The 26,891-nt window shown below is 57.5% G+C and overlaps 2 protein-coding genes across 11 annotated transcripts in view; both read left to right on the forward strand.

The window, feature by feature from the left end:
- CLTCL1 (clathrin heavy chain like 1) overlaps positions 1-13,910 on the forward strand; it is a 115,678-nt gene extending 101,768 nt beyond the window's left edge. For 6 of the 9 annotated variants that reach the window (XR_013399580.1, XR_013399581.1, XM_015149699.3 and 3 more), the window contains 7 exons: positions 959-1,090; positions 5,258-5,368; positions 5,623-5,793; positions 9,745-9,966; positions 12,571-12,646; positions 13,139-13,178; positions 13,407-13,910. Coding sequence is in view for 5 of the 9 variants with exons in the window: in XM_015149699.3 (XP_015005185.3) it covers positions 959-1,090; positions 5,258-5,368; positions 5,623-5,793; positions 9,745-9,966; positions 12,571-12,646; positions 13,139-13,158 (732 nt within the window). In the remaining 4 variants the exon portion in view is untranslated. Of the gene's footprint in view, positions 1-958; positions 1,095-5,257; positions 5,369-5,622; positions 5,794-9,744; positions 9,967-11,201; positions 11,293-12,570; positions 12,647-13,138; positions 13,179-13,406 lie in introns of those variants that run through there. The other 3 variants (XR_013399579.1, XM_077950785.1, XM_015149703.3) reach the window with 3 other exon arrangements.
- Positions 13,911-14,635: 725 nt separating this feature from the next.
- Positions 14,636-17,863, forward strand: SLC25A1 (solute carrier family 25 member 1). Of its 2 annotated transcripts, NM_001266706.1 has the most exons (9): positions 14,636-14,812; positions 15,149-15,256; positions 15,348-15,447; positions 15,525-15,663; positions 16,206-16,290; positions 16,460-16,564; positions 16,716-16,831; positions 16,915-16,988; positions 17,172-17,474. In NM_001266706.1, exons 1-9 carry the CDS (start codon positions 14,719-14,721, stop codon positions 17,284-17,286), a joined length of 936 nt encoding a protein of 311 aa, NP_001253635.1. In that variant the 5' UTR covers positions 14,636-14,718; the 3' UTR covers positions 17,287-17,474. The 2 variants fall into 2 exon arrangements, with proteins under 2 accessions (NP_001253635.1, XP_077805111.1); XM_077948985.1 differs by lacking the exon at positions 15,348-15,447 and having other exon boundaries at positions 14,656-14,812; positions 17,172-17,863.
- Positions 17,864-26,891: the final 9,028 nt, after the last annotated feature.

The following is a 26,891-nucleotide window of genomic DNA, read 5'->3' on the forward strand; positions in this document are numbered from 1 at the left end:
AGGCCACCAAATGACATCACTGGGGCCGGGCGTGGTGGCTCACGCCTATAATCCCAGCACTTTGGGAGGCCGAGGCGGGCGGATCACGAGGTGAGGAGATCGAGACCATCCTGGCTAATATGGTGAAACCCCGTCTCTACTAAAAATACAAAAATTAGCCGGGTGTGGTGGCGGGTTCCTGTAGTCCCAGCTACTTGGGAGACTGAGGCAGGAGAATGGTATGAACCCAGGAGGCAGAGCTTGCAGTAAGCCAAGATCGTGCCACTGCACTCCAGCCTGGGTGACAGAGCGAGACTCTGTCTCAAAAAAAAAAAAAAACACAAAAAACAATGACATCGCCCAGCAAGAGAATGGTGGCAAACCAGTGGGGAAAGTGCTGAGAGACACAGCAGCCTGGCTAGATCTCGAGACCCAGGAGCACAGGAACAGGGTCCACCCAGAGTGGTCCACTCTCTGCATGGGCTGACCTTCGGGTCTCACCCAGGGTCTGAGCACCACAGTGTTTCAGCTCAGAAGCTTTGGGGATGTCACAGGATGTGCTGTCCAGTTGGTTATGGCTCAGGCTGAGGCTTCAAAGGAAGGCTGGGGTAATCTTGCTTGGGTGGAAGCATACTGTGGTGTTCAGTTTTGCTGTTGGGCTTCATTCTGGCTGATTACACTTCATTCATTCATTCAGCAGATACTGGTTGAGTGTGGACCCTGCATCAGATACTGGTGTGGTTGCTGGGTTGAGGCAGGAAACCCTGAGACTAGCCTCTTAAGAAATGGTCGCTGTGTCAGTGCTGGGGGACAAAATACCTCAGGGATGGGAGGAGGCACCTTCACGGGCCATTGAGTCTTATAGAGGGTAGTCGTGGCAGGCTTCAGTAGTAAAGTGCCATTTGAGCAAAAACTGGAAGGAGCCCTGGGGTATCTGGAGACAGGGACAGGAACTGACCCTCAGGTTTGCTCCACGCAGGTTGCCAACGTTGAGCTCTGTTACAGAGCCCTGCAGTTCTATTTGGATTACAAACCACTGCTCATCAATGACTTGCTGCTGGTGCTGTCACCCCGGCTGGACCACACCCGGACAGTCAGTTTCTTTTCAAAGGTGAGTCAGCAAAAACCCCAGGTAGAAGAGTGTACTGGGCTAGCTCTAACAAAGTCATCTGAATGATAGCACCTTGATAAAGAGCTTTTGAAATGACCCACAGCTAACTTGAAGATTCACCAGTGTATCAAACTGTTTTAGATTTCAGACACAGGAATACCTCCCGTATCATGCTTCACTTTATTGTGCTTCTCAAATTCTGTGTTTTTTAAAAGATTAGAGGTTTGTGGCCGGGTGTGGTGGCTCACACCTGTAATCCCAGCACTTTGGGAGGCCGAGGTGGGCAGATCATGAGGTCAGGAGATCGAGACCATCCTGGCTAACACGGTGAAACCCCGTCTCTACTAAAACTACAAAAATTAGCCGGGTGTGGTGGCAGGCACCCGTAGTCCCAGCTACTCGGGAGGCTGAGGCAGGAGAATAGTGTGAACCCAGGAGGCAGAGCTTGCAGTGAGCTGAGATCGCACCACTGCACTTCAGCCTGGGCAACAGAGCAAGACTCTGTCTCAAAAAAAAAAAAAAAAAAAAAAGATTGGAGGTTTGTAACCCTCATTGATCAAGTCTGTCAGCCATTCTTCCAACAGTATGTGCTCACTTCGTGTCTCTGTGTCACAGTTTAGGATTTCGCACAATACCTCAAATTTTCTCATTATATATGTTATGGTGATCTATGATCAGTGATCTTTTTTTTTTTGAGACAGTCTTGCACTGTTGCCCAGATGGGAGTGCAGTGGCATGATCATAACTCACTGTAACCTTGAACTCCGGGCCTCAAGCAGTCTTCACACCTTGGCCTCCTGCAGTGCTGGGATTATAGACTTGAGCCAGTGCACACAACCAGCAATCTTTGATGTTACTATTGTAATTGTTTTGGGATGCCACAAACCATGCCCCTATAAGAAGGGGAACTTAATAGATAAATGTTGTATGTGTTCTAACTGCTCCACTGACTGGCCGTGCCCTGGCCCCTCTTCCTTTCCTTGGGCCTCCCTATTCCTTGAGACACAACAACATTGAAATTAGGCTAATTAATGGCCGGGCATGGTCGCTTACGCCTGTAATCTCAACACTTTGGGAGGCTGAGGCGGGTGGATGACCAAAACGGATAGATCACCCGAGGTCAGGAGTTCAAGAGTAGCCTGGCCAACATGGTGAAACCCCGTCTCTACTAAAAATACAAAAATTAGCCAGGCGTGGTGACAGGCACCTGTAGTCCCAGCTACTTGGGAGGCTGAGACAGGAGAATCGCTTGAACCCGGGAGGTTGCAGTGAGCTGAGATCGCACTACAGCACTCCAGCCTGGGCAACAGAGAGAGAGAGACTCCATCTCAAAAAAATAATAAATTATTGTGCATTTCAAAATAGCTAAAGAAGAAGATTTGAAATGTTCCCAACACAAAGAAATGATAAATGCTTGAGGTGATGGACATCCTAATTGCCCTGATTTGATCATTCCACATGTGTATATGTATCAAAATATTACATATGCCCAATAAATATGCACAACTATCATGTATCAATAAAAAGTTGGAAATAAATAAGTAAAGACACCAGTATATAAGGAAAATATTCGTATATTAACAGAAATTTGGAAGAAGTGGATTCCAACCCTCATGGATGACTTTGGGGGTTCAGGACTTCAGTGGAGAAAGTCACTGCAGATGCGGGGGAAACAGCAGGAGAACTAGAATTAGAAGTGGAGGCCGGGCGCGGTGGCTCAAGCCTGTAATCCCAGCACTTTGGGAGGCCGAGACGGGTGGATCACGAGGTCAGGAGATCGAGACCATCCTGGCTAACACGGTGAAACCCCGTCTCTACTAAAAAATACAAAAAACTAGCCGGGCGAGATGGCGGGCGCCTGTAGTCCCAGCTACTCGGGAGGCTGAGGCAGGAGAATGGCGTAAACCCCGGAGGCGGAGCTTGCAGTGAGCTGAGATCCGGCCACTGCGCTCCAGCCCGGGCGACACAGCGAGACTCCGTCTCAAAAAAAAAAAAAAAAAAAAAAAAAAAAAAGAAGTGGAGCCTGAAGAAGGGACTGAATTGCTGTAATCTTAGGATCCAACTTGAACAGATGAGGAGTTCTTAGGGATTGCTTCTTAGGGATGAGCAAAGAAGTGGTTTCTTAAGATAGAATCTCCTCCTGGGACAGACGCTGTGAACATTGTTGAAATGACTACAAGGGATTTAGAATAGTGCATGAACCTAGTTGATGAAGCAGCAGCAAGTTTGGAGAGGACTGAGATCAATTCTGAAAGATGTCCTACTGTGAGTGCAGTGCTGTCAAAGAGCATTGCATGCTGCACAGCAATCCGTTTGTCTGTTTTGTTGGTTTTGTTTTATGCAACGCAAGTCTAGAGTGGTCTTACATAAAGGGAAGAGTCAGTCAGTGAGGCAAACCTCATTGATGTCTTATTTTAAGAAATCGCTGGCCAAGCGCAGTGGCTCACGCCTGTAATCCCAGCACTTTGGGAGGCCGAGGTGGGTGGATCACGAGGTCTGGAGTTCGAGACCAGCCTGACCAACGTGGTGAAACTTTGTCTCTACTAAAAATACAAAAATTAGCCAGGCACGGTGGGCGCACACCTGTAATCCCACGTACTCAGAAGGCTGAGGCAGGAGAATCACTTGAACCCAGGAGGCAGAGATTGCAGTGAGCTGAGATCACGCCACTGCACTCCAGCCTAGGCGACAGAGCAAGACTCCTTTTGCCCAAAAAAAAAAAAAAAAAGGAAAGAAAGAAGTTGCTGGCTGGGCACAGTGGCTTATGCCTATAATCCTAGCAATTTGGGAGGCAGAGGCGGGCAGATCACCTGAGGTCAGGAGTTCAAGACCAGCTTGGCCAACATGGCGACACCCTGTGTCTACTAAAAATACAAAAATTAGCCGGGCATGGTGGCATGTGCCTGTTAATCCCAGCTACTCGGGAGGCTGAGGCAGGAGAATCGCTTGAACCCGGGGGCTGGAGGTTGCAGCGAGCTGAGATCAGATCACTTCACTGCAGCCGGGGCGAAAGAGCAAAACTCTGTCTCAAAAAAAAAGAGGCCGGGCGCCGTGGCTCACACCTGTGATCCCAACATTTGGGAGGCTGAGGTGGGTGGATTACAAGGTCAGGAGTTTGAGACCAGCCTGGCCAATATGGTGAAACCCTGTCTCTACTAAAAATACAAAAATTAGCCAGGCATGGTGGCGGGCACCTATAATCCCAGCTACTCAGCAGGCTGAGGCAGGAGAATCACTTGAAACTGGGGTGGGGTGGAGGTTGCAGTGAGCTGAGATCAGACCACTTCACTCCAGCCTGGAGGACAGAGCAAGACTCCATCTCAAAAAAAAAAAAAAAAAAAGAAATTGCCACAGCCTCTCCAGCCTTCAGCAGCCACCACTTGGATGAACCAGCAGCCATCAACACTGAGGCAAGACCCTCCACAGCAGAAAGATTACAACTCACTGAAGGCTCAGATGATTGTTAGCATTCTTTAGTGCTAAAATATTTTTAATTAAGGTGTATACTCTGTTTTTGTAGACATAATGCTGTTACACACTTAATAGGCTACAACATAGTATAAACATTAATTGGCCAGGCGCGGTGGCTTACGCCTGTAATCCCAGCACTTTGGGAGGCCAAGGTGGGCGGATCATGAAGTCAGGAGATCGAGAGCATCCTGGCTAACAGGCTGAAACCCCATCTCTACTAAAAATACAAAAAGAAATTAGCCGGGCATGGTGTCGGTTGCCTGTAGTCCCAGCTACTCAAGAGGCTGAGGCAGGAGAATAGCATGAACCCAGGAGGCGGAGCTTGCAGGGAGGTGAGATTGCGCCACTGCATTCCAGCTTGGGCGACAGAGCGAGACTCCGTCTCAAAACAAAAACAAAAAAACATTAATATGACTCTTTTATTGTGACATTCACTTTATTATGGTGGTCTGGAACCAAACCCCAGTGTCTGTGAGGTGTGAATGTCTCTGGTGACATTGGCGTCCACTGAATCACCCAGACAGTCCTCTTTGTGTGAGTATAGGTCTTTTGGTTCTAGGTGTCCAGAAGGTGCCTTTGAATGGTCCAGAGCTGGACCATTCAAGTGGATGGCACGCACATGCCCACCTGTACCCTTGCCTAGTGTCCCCATAACAAGCTTGGCCAAGTGCCTTGACAGTTACCCCAACTTGTTAGGCAGGTCAGCTGCCCCTGGTGAAGCCTTACCTGCGGTCAGTCCAGAGCCACAACAACAAGAGTGTGAATGAGGCACTCAACTACCTGCTGACAGAGGAGGAGGACTATCAGGTGGGTGTGCAGGAGGGAGCCCTGTCCTGGGTGGGCTGGGCTTCTCCCCTGCAACTGCCATTCTGTTCTCAAAGCAGGCTGCCTTTGCACAGGAAAGTATGCAGGCCTCACAGGACACCAGTGGATGTATGGGTAGGGGCCCTTCTAAGGCCGTGGTGATAGCAGCAGCCATCAAGTAACACAAGGTGTCTGCTCCATGTGTAGGCAGCCCATGTCACAGTGTCTCATCCCTCACAGAAAGGCTGTCTTCCTAGGGCTTAAGGGCATCTATCGATGCCTATGACAACTTTGACAACATCAGCCTGGCTCAGCGGCTGGAGAAGCATCAGCTGATGGAGTTCAGGCGCATTGCAGCCTATCTGTACAAGGGCAATAACTGGTGGGCCCAGAGTGTGGAGCTCTGCAAGAAGGATCATCTCTACAAGGTTGGTGGCCCGGGCCCCTGTTTCCTCCCACCTTCCTGCCTTGGTATACTTCCTGATGCTTTGGGGGTCACACCCCTTCCCTCTTGTTCCTGAGACCTGGCTCTGAGCTTCACCAGGGGATCCTCATGGTGGGTGGGGGGATTGGCATTAAGGGGAGACCATATTTAGAACATAGGGTAAGAATTGGAAGTGAGTTAGAACCCCTTAAAAACTGTTTGCATTGAAAGACTTACAGAGTCTTAGGGAGTTGATTCTTTTCACGACAGTTACGTGTGAGTTTCACTCTACCAAAACACAGTGTGGCAAGATTCACTTTTTGACACCTACTTTACTTCCTATAAAGATTTGGGAACTTACCTGTAATCTCAGCACTTTGGAAGGTTGAGGTGGGCGGAGTGCTTGAACCCAGGAGTTTGAGACCAGCCTGGGTGACATGGCAAGACCCCGTCTTTACAAAAAATTAGCCAGGTGTAATGATGGACATCTGTGGTACCAGCCACTCGGGTGGCTAAGAAGGGAGGATCACTTGAGCTCAGGAGTCAGAGGCTGCAGTGAGCTATGATCACACCACTGCTCCGTAGGCAAGAGTGAGACCCTGTCTCCAAAAAAAAAAGATTTGAGGAATTTAAAAGCCTAAATTAAAATCACATTCAAAGGCCAAGCGTGGTGGCTCATGCCTGCAATCCCAGCACTTTGGGAGGCCAAGGTGGGCAGATCATTTGAGGTCAGGAGTTCAAGACCAGCCTGGCCAATGTGGTGAAACCCCATCTCTACTGAAAATACAAAAGTTAGCCAGGTGTAGTGGTGTACTCCTGTAATCCCAGCTACTTGGGAGGCTGAAGCAGGAGAATCGCTTGAACCCGGGAGGCAGAGGTTGCAGTGAGCAGAGATCGCGCCACTCCACTCCATCCTGGGTGACAGAGTGAAACTGTCCCTGAAAAAAAAAAAAAGGAAAAAAATAAATAAATCACATTCAAAACATTTGTTTCAAAGCTGGGTATAGTCCTGTGCACCTGTAGTCCCAGCTGCTTTAGAGGCTGAGGTGGGAGGACCACTTGAGAGGAAAAACAAACAGTGTGTTTTTCTACTGGTGAGAGGTTTCTTAGTATCATTCTCAGACCAGTTCTCAGACCAGGATCCAGGCATCTGCTGGACAGGTTGGGCTGCCTGGAAGAACCACCAAGACCCCGAAGGCATTAGCATCCTCTGCTTGGCCTGAACATCTCCCTGGGGGTGAGGTGGAGTTGTACAAGAGGGCCTTGTCTGTGCTGTGTTACGCAGCTGAGCCAATTCCCAAGGGCCCCTTGTGCCCAGAGACTCTGGACTTGACCTGAGGGTGTTACTTATGGAGTTGGCCTTGGGCATTCCTGAGTATCTTCCCAGGACACATGGACACCTGCCACCTCTTGTCTAGCACAGGGGCTTCATTCTCATGGCTCCTGGGCTGTGCCTGTTGGCTGGGACTCCATGGAGGCCTGTGATCCCTGGAATCAGTGTTGCATTGAGTTTCACCCTCAGTTGTCACCTCCAGTGTTTTGGACTGTTCTGTGACATCTAGCCATTGGTGACAGTGCTTGTGGTCCTTCCTGAGGTGCCCAAAGAGCCCCTGCAGAGGGAATGGAGAAGAAAAGCTGCTGAGGCTCTGAGACAGCACCTGGAAGTCTCTGGACCTGGCTGCTGGGAGGAGACAGCTGGGTTCAGACGCACCTGAGGAAAGGCTGCCTTTGGCTGGCTGATCACAGCCACTCTGTCCTACCCATGTGGTCCCTGTCAGGGGCTTAAACACACAGCCTCCTCAACACTCAGGCAGTGATGAGTGAGCAGGACTGTCAGTGCTGCCAGAGGCCTACTGGCCTTGCCAGCCACCCACTCCGAGCCACGTGGGTCCAGAAGAGAGTCTAGACGACACAAAGCCACAGATAGAAAGTGGCCGAGCACACGGCCGGGCATGGTGACTCACGCCTGTAATCCCATCACTTTGGGAGGCCGAGGCGGGCAGATCGTGAGGTCAGGAAATCGAGACCATCCTGGCTAACATGGTGAAACCCCGTCTCTACTAAAAATACAAAAAATTAGCCAGGCGTGGTGGCAGGCGCCTGTAGTCCCAGCTACTCAGGAGGCTGAGGCAGGAGAATGGCAAGAACCCGGGAGGCGGAGCTTGCGGTGAGCTGAGATCCCACCATTGCAATCCAGCCTGGGCGACAGAGTGAGACTCCATCTCAAGAAAAAAAAACAACAAAAAAAGAAAGTGGCGGAGCACGCTTCCCCCAGAACAGTGGCTGTCAGCCAGGAGTGCCTGTGGCCCCAGGGAATGATTGGTTGTCACAGCTTGGGGTGTGGTGCTATGTATAGGAGGTAGAGGCAGGGATGAGGCCTATAAGCCCCGATGCGCAGGCGGCCCTGCAGACTTCCCAAGGTCAGCCCTGCCGCTGGAGGAGCCTGCCCTGAGGCCAGAGCTGAAGCCTCCTGGAGTCTTCCTGGAGGGGTGGCCAGGTCACAGTGTGTCCAGTCAGGACCAAGCCAGCCAGCAACAGAAAAATGTATTTCCAGATGACAGAAGTAGAATCTAAATGAAAGCTCGGTCAGTGGGGCCCTCCCACACTCACCAGTGAAGAGCGGGGGCCTGCGGAAGTACAGGTGTAGACTGGAGAGCTGGATGCAGGGACGGGGACCAGGATCAGGCTGCCCAGAGTGGCATGAGCCAGGGTGGTTATGAGAGAGGAGGGTGTGGGAGAGTCTGACTCGAGCCAGCTCCAGGCCACAGGAGCAGGGCATTGACTGGGAGCTTCCTAGGGGCTGCTGCTACTGGAAGTCCTCTGGGAAGCCAGTGAGACAGTCCCCAAGGCCCACAGAAGAGGAACAGCAGTGCCCACTTCAGGCACATGTGGAAGACAAGTCAGCAAGGGTAGGCTGGGCCACTGGAGGGCACGGCAGGGAGACAGATGAGCGGGCATCACAGGTCCTCAAAGCGGCGACCCAAAGGCACCTGGAGCTCTCACCTGCGGGTCCGAATCCTGGTGCCTTTGTGGGAACAGTGTGGGGCAGGAGGCAGCGCTCTGTGAGCAGTGTGCCGGCAGGAGAGACTTCCCTACGGAGCCGGCTCAGCACATCGGGGCCATGCAGATGTGGGCACTGGGCGTCCTCAGGGACCTCCCAAATGGAACTCAGAGGTGTGTGCTGCAGGCGATGGCGGGATGCGGAGCTGAGACCGCCACAGGGTATCCTGGAGAGCACAGGTCACAGTCAGTGGGTCATGGCCAACTCCAGGTGGCGTGGCCCTGGGCAAGTGACTACATGTTGGTCTCAGGTTCCTGGTCTCTGAAAGGGGTACTAATAGCCCCTGCCATAGAGGGCCATAGAGGGAGTCAGGTGATCCAGCACTTGCTGTGGGGCTAGAAAATAAGAGAATGGCCACAGGAAGTGCAGGCTTCCTCAGGACTGGTCAGGTGCAGGTGTTATTCTATGAATGATATTGTCTTAGACAAATACATTTGCAAGGATGAAAATAGCAGTTAGGGGTTTTTGAGCCACTTGAAAGAAAAGCACATTGCTGTTTCTAGAGCAGTAGCTGTACCCCTCCTAACTGCTCCCCTGGTATCACACGCTCCATGGGCCTGAGTGCAGCACACCTGCAACCCCTAAACCCCCATCAGTGCCTTCCTCAGAGCAGCCAGTGCATGCCCTCTGCCTTTGGGGCCAGAGTTCCTGTCTCCCAGGGCACCTGCACCTCCGTGAGCCACCTGTCCCCTCCACAGCCCCTGGAGGTGATACCTCCATTTCACCAGTGGGCAGCAGGGTGCAGGGAATGGCTCAGCCACGGGTCCAGACTTGCTCACAGCGCAGGAAGGCCTTTGTGGAGCCTGGTGCCACTCCCTGCCCTCCGGCCCACCTGCTACAGGCACAAGGCCTGTGCCTGCAGGACGCCCAAGCAACCATTTGCCTTGGCTGCAGGATGCCATGCAGCATGCTGCAGAGTCGCGAGATGCTGAGCTAGCCCAGAAGTTGCTGCAGTGGTTCCTGGAGGAAGGCAAGAGGGAGTGCTTTGCAGCCTCTCTCTTCACCTGCTATGACCTGCTTCACCCAGACATGGTGCTCGAGCTGGCTTGGAGGCACAATCTCGTGGACTTGGCCATGCCCTACTTCATCCAGGTGATGAGGGAGTACCTGAGCAAGGTAGGTGCTGGGCCGGCTGCAGCTCCCTGGCCCCTGTGTGGCACAGCCCACCCCTAGCAGTGACTCTGGCCGCAGGTCTTAAGGGTGGGCCCCTTTGAGGCCAACCCAGATTCCCCAGGTAGCCCTGGCCTGCCTTCAGGAGTGGCTGCTTTCCTTGATGCTCAAGTGGTTTTCTGCCCAACATTAAGCCCCTCCAGAAAATCATGGGGAGTGCCCACTGGCAGCAGCCCTCCTGCAGACTCCAGTTGTGCAGCTGTCGCAGTGTGCACACTGCTGGGAGCACAGCAGGCATGCTCGTCCCCAGCCCTGGACTTCATCAGGGTGACAGTGAGGTGGCTGGCAATCCCAGCTCTCCGTGGAGCTCCCAGTGGCATCTGGGGGTGCAGCTGTTAGCATACCTGTTGGTAGTAGCTGCGTTTTGCTGAACACATAGTAGGAGTATTCACAGATGCACTGAATCTTTCTAACGGCCATAGGGAGGATGACTCTCTGCCTCACTGAAGTGACAGTACCTGATTGTAAAACTCTCCCTTGGTGTTGAAGTCCTAGGAGTCCCTGCTGGGACCTAGCTTTAGCCACTGTCCAGAGACCTGTGTCAGCAGTGTCATCTGGTACAGTTTGTTGTTTCTAACAACAAACTGGAAAAGTCACCTCCAGTAGCATCTACTTGCCCATCTAATCTCCTTCAAGCCAGATGGAGACCCTTGGAAGGCACTCATGCTGAAATATCACTCAGTGGAGCAAGGGAAGGGAGGGGCCTCCCAGGTGAGTGGGAGGTAGGAGGGAAACAGGAAGGTGAGTTCATGCTGCCAGCTTTAGCCTGGAAGTGCCTGGAGGGCTGCCTGCTGCCTGCAGAGCCTCTAGGCGGCTGCCCAACCCCTAGTGAAGGCCATCCCAGAGGCCATTCGAGGCAATCGCCCTTCTGTAGGACAGTGTGACCCCATCCCATCTGCATAGCACGCCTGAGTGAGAAACTCCCTGATGACTGTCAAGGGGTGGGGAGGAAGGGACAGCCCTGGCCACATGGCCTGAGATGCATGGGCTGCCAGGGGACATGGACTGGTTGGATTGACAAGGGCCCTGGTTCCCCCACCACAGTGGATGGCAGCTCCCTGCAGGCAGCATGTGTGGTGTGTGGTTTGTGGTATGCAGTGTATGGTGTGCGTTGTGCAGTGTCTGGTGTGTGCCTGTGGAAGCTGCTTTCACCATGATGAGCGGGTTTTCCCATCCCTCAGGTGTCTTTCCTGAAAGTAGTCTGTGTTCTGAGAACCAGCACAAGGAAAGAAGAATGTGCTTGAATCTCTTCCTGGCGGTAGAGGTCCGTGGGTTAGTGTCAGAGGAACTCAGGCTCACCAGGCCTCAGGGATGTCATCCTGTGGGGGTCAAAGTACTGTTGTGGGGATCCCCCAGGACTTTGAGGAGCACATTCCCTTTCTGTTGTGGATGATGGAGTTAGCAGCCACTATCACCTTGGTCTGCACTGTGGCTGCCCAGCCTTGGCCCAGGGTTCCCAGACTCCACTGGCCCTGGGAAGTGGTGGCTGCTGCAGCACCTGCCCTGCTGCTGCCCACCTATTTCTGCCGGGGCAGATGAGACGCCTGTCATGGGGAGAGTTCAAGGAGAGGAGGGGGCTGGCAAGGGGTTTCCCAGTCAGTGGCGTGGGGTTGTGAGCTGATTGTCAGCTTGAGCTGGGGCCCAGCTGACTCCACACAGCAGTGCTGGGAGAATGAGGGCACAGACAAGAAGCACAGTCCCTTCCTGGTGGACAGCTGGGCCCAGGGCCTCGTGGCTCATCTGGGAAGCTCAAGGGCCATCCCTCTGAGATGCCCCCGGCACTCTCCCAGTTTAGGGAGGGTACAGGCCTAGCTCACCCCTCACCCTAGGTGTCAGCGAGTGTGCCCCCTGCTCCCTCCTCACTTCTCAGCCCCCCAGACCCCAGCTCATGGGGGCACATTCTTGTTTCTCTTTCTTACTCAGTGTGTTTGTGAGGGGATCTTAGCTGCACAGTTGCTGCCGCCCCTCCAGTGCAGTGCTGCCGCCTCACTCTCTGGCCATGGGTGGGGTCAGTGTCTGGTGAAGCCTCAGGGAAGAGTGAGGAGGCAGTTTGTCCTCAGTACTTCTCAGGTGAAGTGTCTAGGTGCCAGGTGACTTGTCTCTGAGAGCCACATGATCTCTCTGCTGGTTTGGAGGGGCGGGCAGACTAGACTGACTGGATTCAGCAGCAGGCAGTGTTCCCTGCACATCCCAGCCCTGCAAGTCAGTAAATGGCAGTGTCCCTGTATCCAGAGGAGGACTTGGCCCCCCATAAGCAGGCCACACTCACAGCCTGTAACAACTGACTGCCCCAGTCCCCACTGGGAAGCTCTGGGGGCCCCACCTTTTGCTCCATCTCAGCCCAGCTACTGAGGCTTCACCTCTCCATGCCTTGCTGCATTATAAAAGTGCATGGGGTGAGGACTGAGCCACTCCACCTCTGCCCATGTGCACCTCCTCCACTGTCATTCTCCTGGAGGCCCTGTGTCCTGACCTTCCACTCTACTTTCACCTAGAGGCCGGGACTGCACTCTGTCAAGCAGGTGCTCACATGCTCTCGCCTCCTTGCAGGTGGACAGACTGGATGCCTTGGAGAGTCTGCACAAGCAAGAGGAGCATGTGATGGAGCCGGCCCCTCTCATGTTTGGTAGGTGGCACCTGTAGCCCCCAACCCCCTGGGGAGGGAGCAGGGAGGGAGTCAAAGTCCCACTGCCCTTTCCTGGCTGGGCTTTGAATGGGGATGGGAATAGATGGGTGGGGGCTGGAAGGATCCCACTGGCTGCTGGGTGTGGAGATGTGTACGTCCAGGAATGTTGGCATGGCCACTGTCCTCCCTGCTGTAAGGGTGCCTGCCTTCTGATGGGGCTGCCTGCCTAGCTGTGAACTGCTGCTGTGTCCTGCTGGGCCTGGCCCCTGGGCAGCAAGGCTGTTGCTGGTGTGTGCTGGGAGGAACTTTGCACCTGAGAACCTGCCCAGGGCAGCCTGGCTGTCGAGCAGACTGGAGAGACTGTGGGGTGCTGGGACACTGCTGGGTCAACGCAGGCCTGAGGATGTGGTGTGAGTGTGTAGCATGCTGGTGGGTCTCGAGCCTCCTGCTGAGTGTGTCCCTCCACCATTAATGCCATTCTGGTTTTTTTAGATTTTGATGGGCATGAATGAGACCCAGCTGATTGCACTAAGTAAGTGTCCCATTTGGGGACTAGCTTATCCTCTAGCCAGGCCAGCTTCTCTGGCTGACCACACACTCCTTGCCTCTGGGTGCCTACTCTCTCGGTGCCTCAGCTTCTGGGTGGTAAGGGCTGGTCCTATAGACCCTGCTTCCTGGGCCCCAGCTACTCAGGGTAGCCAGGAGAGGACCCCCATGGGCAGGAAGAGCTCTGCTCATTGTGGGCTTTCCCCCTCTGCAGGCCAGCAGCTGAGGTTGATAGCAGGCCCTGCCAGCTTCCCCTATGGATATGCCTGTGCTCCCAACTTCACCAGCCTCCAATGTACAACTTCTGCGTGTAGTGGGCGCTGTCTCCACCCACTCTACCTGCAGAGTTACTAACTTCTCCAAGGAGTGTGTCACTCCAGCAGCACAGGGGACCGCAGTGGGAGGCAGGGACACCTGGACAATATTTATTTTTGGTGAAACCCAATGATGGCAACCTCTGAGCCATCCTAGAGCCTGGGGAGGCCAGGGTAGAGGCTGACAGCGCAAGACCATCTTCAGCCGCCAGCAGGGTCTGGACTCTGGGCCCTCCTGCTGGAGCCAGGGATTCCTCCTGGGCGCCCCCGACTGGCTGGAGCTGCCCCCTCCAGGCCAGTTTGAAGACTACGTGAACACGTCTTGTTTGGAGGTACCGGACCTCATAACAGGACTCTGAGCCTCCTGGCAATCTGAAATATTAAAGTCGGTTTATCCAGGCAAAGGTGCTCTGCTTGGTGCTGGTGTGGGTGGGAGGGACAGGGGCCAGTTTCCTAGGCCCCGCAGTCCATTAAAGATTTGCTGGGCCCTCTGGGGGTGTGGGACCTGCGCCCAGAGAAGCTGCCTAGGAGAATACAGCCGCTTGCATTTGGGGTCTTTCCGGACCTTGTTCGCTGAATGCAGGAACTCTAAATCCGGGAAAGGTGTGGGTGGAAACCGGCAGGTGAGTCCCAGCCCGTGGCCGCTGCGGGAGGGGGAGCCGGCGGCGTAGCCCCTTCTCACCGGCCACCCGCCTTCCTCCTCCAGCTTCGAAACGTTAGAGTTCCTCAGGAACTGGGCTAGCCCCACGTGTTTTCGGGGAGGGTATGCCCCTGGCCTCCGGGATCCCTGGGGATCCCGCTGCTCTCGCCAGTCGCGCAGACCCGAGGCCCGCTTCCCTGCGGAGCGGCATACTGTGCACCTTGACCCATAGCTCGGGGCTGGGCCACGGCTCCGCTTCTCGCAGCCCCGCCTCCCGCAGCCCCGCCCCCGCCCCGCCGCTCGCGGTCGCCCAGAGACTCGGCCATTGGCTGCGCTTTGGCCCCGCCCCTACGCCTGCCTCGGCGCGCCCCGCCCCGGCCTCAGTTTCCCGGCCCGCTTGGGGCGGGCTGGGGGCGGGGCCCGACTCGGACCACGCGGGGCGGGACCTGGAGCTGACGCGGCCGCCCCGCCCCCGGGACCATAACCGGCCGCTGCCGCCACCGCGGACCGAGCGCGGAGTTCAGGAGGCTCGGACCCGAAGCCGCCACTGGGCGCCCGGCCTCCCGCCCGCCATGGCCGCGCCCCGCGCCCCGCGCGCTCTGGCGGCCGCCGCGCCTGCGTCCGGGAAGGCCAAGCTGACGCACCCGGGGAAGGCGATCCTGGCAGGTGGGCCCCTCCGGGATGCGGACCCCACTCCCGCCACGCTTCCGGGTGGGCCCGGGACACTGAGGCCCCGCCCCACTTCCGGGTTGGGCCCTGGGTTGGGAGCCGGGGGGGCGCGGTCCTGGTCCCCTCCCCGCGCGCTGGGGCTAGCCCGCCTGCCGCCTGTCACCCCCGCGCCTCGCCGGGACAACGGGGTGGGGGCATGGAGTCGTGGGGCCCCAGCCCAGGTTCCCGCGACATTGGCGCGGCGGCCGCGCCGGGCAAAGTCCGGGACGGGGGAGGGGCCCGAGCGCCAGCGGCCGGGCGGGGGTCTGAGGAGCCGGTGCCCGGTCCCTGCAGGCGGCCTGGCGGGTGGCATCGAGATCTGCATCACCTTCCCCACTGAGTACGTGAAGACGCAGCTGCAGCTGGACGAGCGCTCGCACCCGCCGCGGTACCGGGGCATCGGTGAGGAGGGGGAGGCCGCGGCGCCACGGGGGGCGGGTACCCAGGGCGGCGGCACCGAGGGCAGTGGGGTCCTGACGGCCCCCTCCCGCAGGGGACTGCGTGCGGCAGACGGTCCGCAGCCATGGCGTCCTGGGTCTGTACCGCGGCCTCAGCTCCCTGCTCTACGGCTCCATCCCCAAGGCAGCCGTCAGGTGAGGCCCGGCCCGGGGCTGCTGCGGGAGGAGGGTCTCGGCCGCGGCAGCCCCTCTCACCCGCCTCCCGCCTCCAGGTTCGGAATGTTCGAGTTCCTCAGCAACCACATGCGGGATGCCCAGGGACGGCTGGACAGCACGCGCGGGCTGCTGTGTGGCCTAGGCGCCGGCGTGGCCGAGGCCGTGGTGGTCGTGTGCCCCATGGAGACCATCAAGGTGGGGAAGGTCCTGGCGAGGACCCCGGACACGCAGGGAGTACGGAGACTGGCGGCCGCACTGGCCCGGTGCTCCAGGGGCAACCGGCAAGCTGGGGAGGGTCTCCTGGACGCGGGGTGACCGCGGGGCCTTGGAGCAGGACGCCTGCCACGAAGGGCCATCCGTGGAGGCTGAATCTATGCTAAAGGCAGCCTTATTTACAAAATGCTTTTATAAAGCAGAAAACAAAATTTCGCGTTCACTGCGAAAACTGGAAAAGAGTGGCAAACGTAAAGGTAGAGGCGGCTCACCAGGGCTGCCCTGTGTCCCGGAGCATGGTCCGTGTGGGCTGCCCTGTGTCCCAGGGCATGGTCTGTGCGGGCTGCCCTGTGTCCTGGGGCATGGTCCGTGTGGGCGGCCCCGGGCGGCCTTGGCTACACTGCTTCTGGGGGAAGAGCTGCAGCCCCAGTTTCCTCCACCCTGGATGGGCCCTGGGCCTGCCTGCTAACCAGGACCCACTCAGGTGGCTGCCGAGAACCTGCGCTCTTGCTTCTCTCTCTCAGGTGAAGTTCATCCACGACCAGACTTCTCCAAACCCCAAGTACAGAGGATTCTTCCACGGGGTTAGGGAGATTGTGCGGGAACAAGGTGCGCCACTGGACCTTCCCGCTAGGGCTCAGGGACCTGGGCCAGGGTGGGAAGGGCCTGCACCTCCCATCCTGCCTTGGGCTCTGTGCAGCACCCACCCTCCACACACACCAATTCCCAGCCAGGGCCTGAGAGGCTGCAGGGCAAACCCGTGCCTGCCTTCCCCTAGGGCTGAAGGGGACGTACCAGGGCCTCACAGCCACCGTCCTGAAGCAGGGCTCGAACCAGGCCATCCGCTTCTTCGTCATGACCTCCCTGCGCAACTGGTACCGAGGTGTGTCTGCACCACAGGGCCCTGTCTCTGCACAGGGCCAACTGCTCTCCTCTCCTTGAGACCACCCCTGGGCGGTGGGCACCCACCTTTTGAGGTGCTGATCCAGGCTCCTCCCGGCACCCTCTGACCACACCTTACCCCTCATATCCAGGGGACAACCCCAACAAGCCCATGAACCCTCTGATCACTGGGGTCTTCGGAGCTATTGCAGGCGCAGCCAGTGTCTTTGGAAACACTCCTCTGGATGTTATTAAGACCCGGATGCAGGTGCGGGGACTGGGAATGCGATGGGAAGGGGGCACCGGGCCAGAGCTAGCTGCTGAGCCCCCCTGCCTGCTGATGTCCCGCAGGGCCTGGAGGCACACAAATACCGGAACACGTGGGACTGCGGCTTGCAGATCCTGAGGAAGGAGGGGCTCAAGGCGTGAGTAGGGGAGGGGCAGGGCTATTGTCCCCACCTCAGACCTTTCCGGGCCTACCTGGCCTTCCCACGCCCTATGCCGTCCCCTTCAGGCCTCTGTGCCTCCCCCTTCAGCATCTGGGGATTGCCCTGTGCAGGGACACTGCACTGACCTGCCTTCCTCTCCCCACCCCTCCTCCCACCCAGATTCTACAAGGGCACTGTCCCGCGCCTGGGCCGGGTCTGCCTGGATGTGGCCATAGTGTTTATCATCTATGATGAAGTGGTGAAGCTGCTCAACAAAGTGTGGAAGACAGACTAAGCCTAGAGAGGCTGCAAGGGGACCGCCCCAGGCACCTCCAGAGTGCCCCACCACCTTTGTCTCACATGATTCCAGTGCAGTAGTGCCAAAAGGCCCTTCCCACGTCCCTCGAGCTCTGTAGCCTGGTCTGTGCATTGTGGCTGTCAAGTCCATGTGTCCCCCCTGTGGTCTGACACCACCACTGTGTCCTGGTGTCTGGCCCAGCCATGGCTGGGTGTGCATCTGGCCTGTGACCCCGTGCCCACTTGTCCATGTGCATACTGTGAGCCCTGTGCCTGTGTTTCATGTTCTGTGTCATGTGACCTGTGCCCCGCCTCCCGGGGTGCCCGTGTGGCCTGGGTCCTCGGCCCTGTAGCCCTGGCCCGGTCCCAGTCCGGTGCCTTCCACCCTGCCCCGGCCTACCACAGCTGCCTCCGGGCCTCGGCCTGGCTTCACCGCATTCCAGGGGCTGCAGCCCCTCGCTTCTCCCGCCATTGGCCTTAACTGGCCCTCGGGCCCTCCCTCCGCCCGGGACAGGGTGGCACCCACCACTCTCAGGACCACCCTGCCAAGGCAGAATAAACCGGATCCTGTTGCAGTCTCCTGTCCTGTGCTTGTCCCTGTATGGGCCCATCTGTGCATGCGATTGGTGGCTGTGCCTCTGCAGGGACCAGGCCACCTTCATCTGAGGACACTGCAGTAGGGGTACAGGGAAAGCCTAGTGTCCACCCAGGGAAGGGTAGCTGTGGCCACAGTGTTGGCTCCCTGAGAAGCCCAGCGCCAGGCCAAGAAGGATCTGGGCTGCACCCTGACCTTCTCTGTGGCCTGTGGGCAAGATCCCATGATATGGGTAAAAGGGTGTGTTCACAAGGCCTCAGGGTGGCCTGGCAGAGAGCAGTGTTCAGAGCAGGGGGCTGGGCCCAGGAGATGGAGTCCCCAGGACGACTGCCTGCCCCTCACCCACAGGGAAGCTTAGGGAAGGGTTGGGTTGCCCAGGGCCCCTCCGGGGCATGCCCAGCTCCTGAGTGAGTGAAATGCGCTGCTTGTGGGGAGGAGGAGATGGGGGCATGCTGGGGCCTCTGAACTCCTGGTGGGGGTGTCTGGCCTCTGCTGCCCAAAGGCTCTGGGCAGGGGCCCTTCCTTGTTCCTTCACCGAGGCTGGGAGGCAGCTGCCCTGGGGCAACAGGGAGTGGGGCTGCCTGGCCAGGGCTCTCTGGGCACCTCATGCCACAGCCATGAGCCTCAGAGGAAGGTATCCCTCTGGCTGGAGGCCAGAGCTCTGAACTGGCATGTCCCCATGGGGCCAAGCTCCTCTTTCCACAGCCTATGAGCCACGCGGAGGACACTCGGGCAGGATGGGATCAGTCAGTGCCCCTGGCTGTGCAGAAAAACCAGCTTCCTGTCCAAGTGCCTCCGTGGGGGAAAAGTCATGCAAGCATTTGGCTCGGACTGGAGAATAAGCTTTTGCCAGCCAGAAACTCCATGTGAACAGGTTCTGTCCCTGGGGAGACTGCCCTGTCCTGATGACCTCACACAGCACCGGATCCCTGGAATCCCGGGAATGTGCAGCTGGGGAGGAGTCTGGGGTGCAAAGGGCCAGAGGTGACAGCCAAGCATGGGTTTGGGGGTACGAAGGGAGCAAAGGGTTTGGAAGCCTCCTTGGGGAGAGCCGCCGGGCTAGGGAGGGCTGGGGGTGGCTCAGCACTCAACCTGTGCTGTGACGGGATGGCCATGCACTCTCCATGCTCATGGCAGACTTCCCAATCTGTTGCTACAGAAGAGAAAGGGCCCAGGCAACAGAGCCTCCCCTCCTGCCCCTGTGCACTAGGGCATGCAAGTGCCACCACGAGAACCCCACACCAAGATGCTTCCTGTCCCTGGAGCTCAGGCCACTAGTTCTGCACCTCAGAAGCTTTGTTGTGGGCTGGCAAGCAGGCAGTGGGCCGCACTGGTCCACAGTGCCAGCCCTGAAACCTGGAGGGGCACTCAGCTCTCTGGGGCCTGCCCTCTAGGCCTCAGCATCCACTTGCTGTACTCCCTGCAGGTGCTGAGAATCATGCTTAGTGCAGAGCAAGCCCTCACACATGGCAGCTTTTTTCTTGGGGCTGTTTACAGTCTCCCCAGGTTCCAGGCAGTTCTGGGAGTAGCCAAGGCCTCGCAGCTGCCTGAAGGGAACCCCCTGCCCCCACATCCTGACCTCCAGAGATGCCAGCCACTCACTGCACACCTGCATTGAGTCCTGTCCCTGTCCCTCTCCAAAGGAAGGGGCTGAGGCTGTACTAGCTGAGAGCAGGGTGTAGGATGGCATGGGTCTCCATCCTCCCTGGACCCCTGCCATTCTCAGGGTCACCTTGTTTATGCTTTGAATCACAGGACAGACATCAGGTAGCACAGCCAGAAATGTTGATCGAGCTGGGTCTGAGTCCCTTGGGGCCACGAGCATGGAGGAGCTACCTACTCTGGTAGATAGAACCCACACTGTAGGCTGCTTCACACATTCCCTCAAGAAGTAAGCAGCCTCCAGTCTTGGGGCTGAGACCCAAGGGGAAAGGTGTCTGTGCAGGAAAAAGCTGGAGGCTGGAGAGGCAGGCAGGGGCCTGGAGGGAGCCAAATTGCATTTTTTTTTTTATAGAGTCTCGCTCTGTCACCCAGGCTGGAGTGCAGTGACGTGATCTCAGCTCACTGCAAGCTCCACCTCCGGGGTTCACACCATTCTCCTGCCTCAGCCTCCTGAGTAGCTGGTACTACAGGTGCCCACCATCACGCCCAGATAATTTTTTTTTTTTTTTTGGATTTTTAGTAGAGAAGGGGTTTCACTGTGTTAGGCAGGATGGTCTTGATCTCCTGACCTCGTGAGCCACCGCACCCGGCCTGCCAAGTTGCATTTAACCAGACTGCAAAGAGGAGGCTTGCAGCAGGGAGTAGCATAGACTAAGAACACTGGGGCCCTTAGGGGCAGAGGGGCAGAGACATGTGGATGGGTCTCCAAGCTAGCCTGCAGGCAGAAGGGTCTTGATTTCTAGCGTGGTGCTCCACGTCTCCCCACTAACCAGGACACTCGGCCAGTGCTGGGGAGAGCCCCAGGAGGTGGCTAAGTGCACACTGGAGGACTGGATGAAGACTCCAGGTCACCATGTCCTGCTCCAGCCAGAGCCACAGTGGCCAGTTAAAGTCACAGTCTGGAATCTGAACCTTACCAACTGTGCCCAGAAGGGACAATGGCCTCACAGAAAAGGACGAGGGAGCAGGTGAGGTGGTGACTACACCTAGAGCAGGGCATGGCTAACCTCCAGCCTTGTCCTCACCACTGTGGGACTGAGGCCTCCAGGCAGCTACCCCGCTCCATCCTCCCGCTCCCCAGATTCCTTGACGTTCCCCTCACACACTGCTGCGTGCCACCTCCTCCACACTGGGCTTTCTGTTCCTGTGTAGATGATGAATGGCAGTCAGAGCTTAGTATTCAAAAAAGCCAATGACTCCTGTCAGTGGGTCTGTCTCCTCTTAGCCAACAAAGAGAATGCTGGTTTGGGGGTTGTGTCCCTCTCAGCACTCACAACAAACACTATCTTGGTCGAGGATGAAAGAGTAGTATTTTCCTCACTTTTTATTTCCTCTGTGTTTTCACAGATTCCCTGCACAGGGTCTTAGGTAAGGGGCACAGAACCAGGGGCCACCTCAAGACCTGGGAACATGGACTGAACAGACACACAAGGGACAGGGGCAGAGATGATGCAGGGACATTGGCGAACTGAAAGCACAGCCTGAAAGGGGTGCTGGGAGGACCACAGAGAACACTGAGGATCACGGATAAACATGACAAGGCCAAAAACATGGGTGACCCATGGGAAACATGGTGGCCCTGTAGTTCCACTCCACCCATTCCTACCTGACAAGTATCCCTGAGAGCAGCCTCCCTTCTGCTCAGGTTGGGCCAGGCCCTGACCCCTGACCCTCCCCAACATGGCCCTTATTACACTGTTGTCACATTTGTCCCCTCTGCCAAACCACACTCATCCACCACCCATCGCCCACTTAATTCTCCACTGACCAGGCCTGACCTGGGAACAATGACCAGCTTTTAGCTGTATCTGGCAGGCTACACTTAGCCACAGGAGTGTCATCTCCTGAAGTGACCTCAAGAGATGCACCATCTCATCCCTCTTCCTCCAAGCTCTGCTTATATCCCTGCCGTGGCCGGTGGCTCACTAGCTCCAAGCAGCGCAAGCTCTGTCTCACAAGCGCGGCTCCTGGAGCTCCTGGGTCCCGGGGCACATTCCATGCGCTGGGGGCTACGGCCCCCGAGGCTCGCGGCCATCCTGCCAGTCGCCCCGAGGCAGCCCTATGCAGGCCCCAGCTGCCGCTGCCGATGGCCCTGGCCAGTCACCCCCTCCTCTCGGGGCCCCGGGGACTCGCCTGGGGTTGTCATGGAGGAAGGTAAATAAAATGCCAGCGACCGTGATCCGGGGGCTCATCCAGCGGGCCAGCCCAGGTCACGGGAGAGGCGCTGTGCCCGCCAGGGCCAGGATGGGGGTCGCCTGCGCTGAGGGGCGGGGGCCACGGCCGCAGATCACCCGGGCCCCGCTCAGTGCCCAGCCACACCGAGAGGCTTCCTGGGGCCCATTTCCGAAAAAGGAATGGACTTCCTCAGTCTCGCGGACCGGCCATCCAGGCAGGTAGGGCCGCCGAGTCGGATCGCGTTCTCGGAGCGCACAGGCTGCGGGGACCGCCATGCTTGCGCTCGGAAGTTGGAGCGGCGCGCGCTGATGGCGTCACGAGGGCGCGCCCAGTAGCCCGGGGCTGCGCACGCGCCCTGCCGGGGCTGCTAGGTCTGGAGCCGCGCTGCTCAGACCCCGGCCGCCTGCACCGCCGCGGGCTCGACGCCTCGTCCGAGGTTGATTGGGCGGCCTGGAGGTCCCTCGCGGTTACTGCCACCAGCCCCTGACCTTCGGGTTTCATCGCGAGTCCCCGTCCTCGCCTGCAGCCCCTGGATTCTCGCCGGCCCAGCCATATCGTCTACCCTCCCCGAGCCTCTGACGGCGCCTCCCGGGACCAGCGGAGGCCCACGCTGGAGGCTGCCTGGGCCATCCTGACTCACCAGCCTGAGGGGACACTCCCTGGCCTCCCGCTCCTCCCGCCCCTCCTTTCCCCTGCCTAGAGCTGGCCTGCGTGTCCCAGAACTGGGCTTCTCCCGCCTCACGTGCTCCCCACCGCACTCCAGATCGCTGCGGGCGCGGCTTCCTCGCCCTGGAACACTCTTCCTCTCCCCCCTCCTTTCCCCTGTAATTCACACTGTCCTGCAGGCCCTGCCTGGCTCATGTGCAGGTGGGGTGCCTGTTTCCCTTTCCAGAACGGCGCCCTCCCATCCGGTTGTCTAACTGTGTCCTCGGACCCAAGCTCCCAGAGGGGAGAGCCTGGGCCTGTGGTTCACGCCTGTGTCCCCTCCACCGGGCTTGGATGGTCCTTGGTCACTGCTGAAGGAACAAAGGGAGGGAGGGAGGTGAGAGGGAAGGAAAGACAAATGTACTTATGACTGCCTCTCTTCCTCCACTTGTGACTTTTTGTCCCAATGTCCCTAGTCTCAGCCATGGGAAAGAAGATGGGGAACCAGAGCGCTCCACTAGCCTCTCCTCTGCTACTGCCCACCCCATCCTGCCTGCCTGGCCAGCTCCAGTCCAGCCACTTACTGCTGCCTGTAGGCTCATGTAAGGCACGGTGGCCTTGCCACATCCCCATGGAAGAGGAGGCAGGTGTAGGCACACCCCTCTGAGCCGCCTACTCTGGGGGCCTGTTGGCAGGAACAGGAGAAGGAGTCTGGGTTGGGGTTGTGTCCCCACAGAAGGTGGCAGTGAGCACAGGCCACACACCATACTGGCACATCCTGGCTGGGCCTTTCCTTAGCCGGCTCCATTCCTCAGATAGGAAAACTCAGGCAGAGACAAAGGACCTACTTGGGACCTGTGGAGGCCCAGTCCTTCCCTCTGCCACCTAGTGAGAAAAGACTGAAGATGAAGAGTGAGGCTGGATTGAGAGCAGGTGGTGTCACTTCTGCTCTGTCAGTGAGTTAGTCAACAGAGGCCTTCAGGGGGCTGTACCTGGACAGGGACCCCAAAGGGGAGATGGAGGGTCTGCAAGGGGGCTGCTAGCTGCCCTCAGTCAGCATCCACCCAGTCTGCAGGCTGCCCCCTGATCCTGCTTGATGGGGACAGGTGTGTCACGCATGTTGCCATGCAACCCAAGCTTAGTGTGTGGGTGGCACCCAGGGCAGCACTGGCGATCAGGGTCCACAAGTGGTGTGGGTCGGGAGGGGCAGGAGCATCCTTCTCTGAGTTCCCTGATCACCCAGGAAGGCTGGCAGGGGCGGGGGATCCACTCATCCAGACCCGTTGGCCAGCCCACCAACGTGCGCATCTCCCTTTTGGCTCCAGGGCCCGCCTTGGCCAGGTGATAGCTGGGGAAACTGATACCAGCTCGTAGCTCTGGACTGCCGGGTGGCAAGGCCCTGTGGTCGCTGGGAGCCAAGTTTCCTCAGCCCCGCGCGTACGATGCTGACAATTGAGCGACCAAAGCAGATTAACTTGGGTGTTAATGCCCCCCTTAATGGCTTCAGAATCCCCGGCTCCAGGAGCTAAGCCGGCCTTTCTCCGTGCGCGGCCGAGCCCTCCGCGGCTTCAGCCCCGCAGCGGCGCCGATGCTATCTCCGCCTGCCCGGCCGCGGAGCCGCGCTAATCCGCGGCGCTCCTTTCTTCCCCGGACCGCCCGAGATCGGCCGATTGGAGTTTGATTATGGCCGCTATCGAGGGCCCCTTTGTGTGACCGGCCCTAAATCCCCTAATTCCGTGATAAAGGAGGCATTAGCAGGCGTCTGTGGCTGAGAAAGGCACCGGGATGAAAGAAAGCAATCAGGGGATCCGGACGGCCGCGCCCTCGAGGCGGGGTGGCCTCGACCCAGCGGGGGATGGCCTGGGCCCGGGCTTCCTCCACCCCAACCAGCCCTGAGCGGGGCCAGCGCCCCCTCCCCACCTCCATGACTGCCCCTCCCCGCTGTTCTGGCTGCCACTTGGCTGGGGAAGCCCCTGGGCTCACATGCCGAGGGACCACTCCCCTACTTCAGCCTCACTTTTGCATGTGCAGGACCTAAGGGATCTAACCCCCCAGCTCCCTGGGTCCTAGCTGCTCCTGCGTCTCGGCCCTGACTGACCAAATCCAGTGGTCTGTCCGTGTGCACCCAAAGCTCCATTCCTCTGTGGCCTCTAATTCTCCCCCAGCCCCTCCAGATCCCTGCCCCCTTCATCTGTCTCAGCTTCATCCAGTCCTGGAAACAATCAGGTCTGTTCTTTAATCGAGGAAAGAAATGGTGGCAGCCGCAAGCACTGGGATTGTCTAGGGAGGTGCAGGTGGGGACAGCAGGGAAGGCCCCTTTGCAGAGGTGCCGGGAGCCCCAGGATAGGGTATCAAGGAGCCAGGGTGGGTGCGAGCTCCGTGCATTGGAGGAGCTGACCAGGGGCCTGAGCAGCTGAGAGTGAGGAGGGAGGGGACAGATGGGAGAGGTGGCAGAGTCCAGGGCTTCCAGGCACTGAGGACCACTCACTCTGGGCATCTGAAGTGAGGGCGCCATGATTGCACTTGTGTTTGTGGCGAGCATTGACGCCTCTCTGGGGGAGGCTCACTTTGGGGAGGAGGACAGGAGAGAAAAGTGGCTGAGAGTGGGTTCAAAAGCCAGCCACTATGGGGGTGCAGGTAGCAGACATCTGTGACTGGCGCCAAGGCGGAGGCAGTGCACAGGGACAGGCATGGGCAATGCCAGCTGGATCTGGAGGTGAACGATGAGATCCAAGGTGGGAGTGGGGAGTGTTAAGCATTGCCCACCAGCTGAGCCTTGAGCGGCCCCAGAGGCAGGTGAGCGCTGTGCAGGTGAGTGAGTGGGGCATTTACCTGGACGGACAGGTGTGTGTTTACCAAGGTGCACAAGAGTCGAGGTATGCATTTACCCAGGTGAGCAGGTGGGGCGGTGGGCCATTTACTGGGAGGACAAGGGGATGGGTGTGCACAGATGACTCTGTTCAGATCCCCTTTTGAGGTCAGCCTACTGGTCCCCACCTGCTGACTGTTGCCTCCTGGTGGCTCATGGCCTTGGTCTTGGAGAATTGTCCTGGGGAATGACAGCCACCCACACAGCAGCCCTCCAGACCCAGAGGTAGAACCCTGACAATGGCTGATACATGGGCGTCCCTGCTTTGCCAAAAGGTAGTTCAGATCTGTGAAGTTCTCAGTGTCTGCCCCAGCGCTTTCATGTGGAATGATGGAAACTGACCTCTAACAGAGACAGACTTCTGCTCAGCAGTCTCCACTCCACCACCCAGCCCTGTCCTACTTCCACAGTGACCAGGCATCTCAGTTTTCCCAAGACTAAGGAGGTTCTTGGAAAGCAGGGCTTTCAGCACCAAAACCTGGGAAAGTCCCAGGCAAACCAGGATGGTGAGTCCCTCTAGGTTTCTGTTGTGTCCCCCAGAGATGCCAAAGTCCCAGCTCATCGTACCTGTGAATGTGAAGTTATTTAGAAATAAGGTGTTTGCAGATGTAATTAACATTTAAATTAATTAGCTGGGCATGTTGGTACACATCTGTGGTGCCAGCTACTTTGGAGGCTGAGGTGAGAAGATTGCTGGAGCCCAGAAGGTTGAGCCTGCACTGAGCTTTGGCCACATTACTGCACTTCAGCCTGGCCAACAGAGCAAGACCCTGCCTCTTAACAAAGCAAAACAACAACAACAAAAACCACGTAAATGAAGATGAAGTCATACTGGAGTAGGGTAGGTCCTTAACCCAGTAAGACTGATGAAGTCCTCAGAAGAGAAGAGCTGCATACAGGAGAAGGCCATGTGATGACCGAGGTGGAGATGGGAGGGGGCATGTGTGAGCCAAGGAATGCCCAGTGGGTCCAGCAATGCCAGATGCTGGGAGAAAGGCAGGGGGTAGACTGTCCCCTGGAGCCTTCAGAGAGCATGGCCCTGCTGACACCCTGATCGGGGTTCCTGGCCTCCAGAAGTAAGAGCAAGTAAGCTTCTCTTGGAAACTGTTCAGGGCTCAGCACCACCGGAAGGCAGCACGGACTTCCCCACTCTCCTGAGCACACGCTCAGCAACAGCCCGAGAACAAGAATCCTCGCTTTCAGGCTTTGCTTCTAGGGAACTTGACCTCAACAGTGGGTGTCTGGTGGGTGGCCCTGGGAAGCCCACCTGAAGGATAGCACTCCGCTATTGGATCCCGCACCAGCAGGGTGGCAACGGGGAGCCGTCACTCTTCTCATGTTTCCAGCATTTTGTGGTGTTCCGTCCTTGTAGATGCCAAGGTGGCAGGTGGAGAACTGAGAGCCCCCGGCCTGGGTCGCAGTATGACAGTAAGAACTGTCACCAGGGGGAATGGGATGGGAGACATTGGGAGGCAGTGTCACTGGTGCAGCGCCCTGGGCACCTGAGAGGTGGGGAGGAACTCCAAGAGCCATGGGACTCAGAGGCTGTTGCTAAGCACTATTGATTCCTTGGGGAGAGAACATGACAGATCCAGACACACCCATCAACAGCATGAAGCAGAGTGCCCCGTGTCAGAGCCCAGCTGGCACACGCAGA

The sequence above is a fragment of the Macaca mulatta genome, chromosome 10 (genome assembly GCF_049350105.2).
Source record: "Macaca mulatta isolate MMU2019108-1 chromosome 10, T2T-MMU8v2.0, whole genome shotgun sequence".
In the NCBI taxonomy this organism is placed as follows: domain Eukaryota; kingdom Metazoa; phylum Chordata; class Mammalia; order Primates; family Cercopithecidae; genus Macaca; species Macaca mulatta.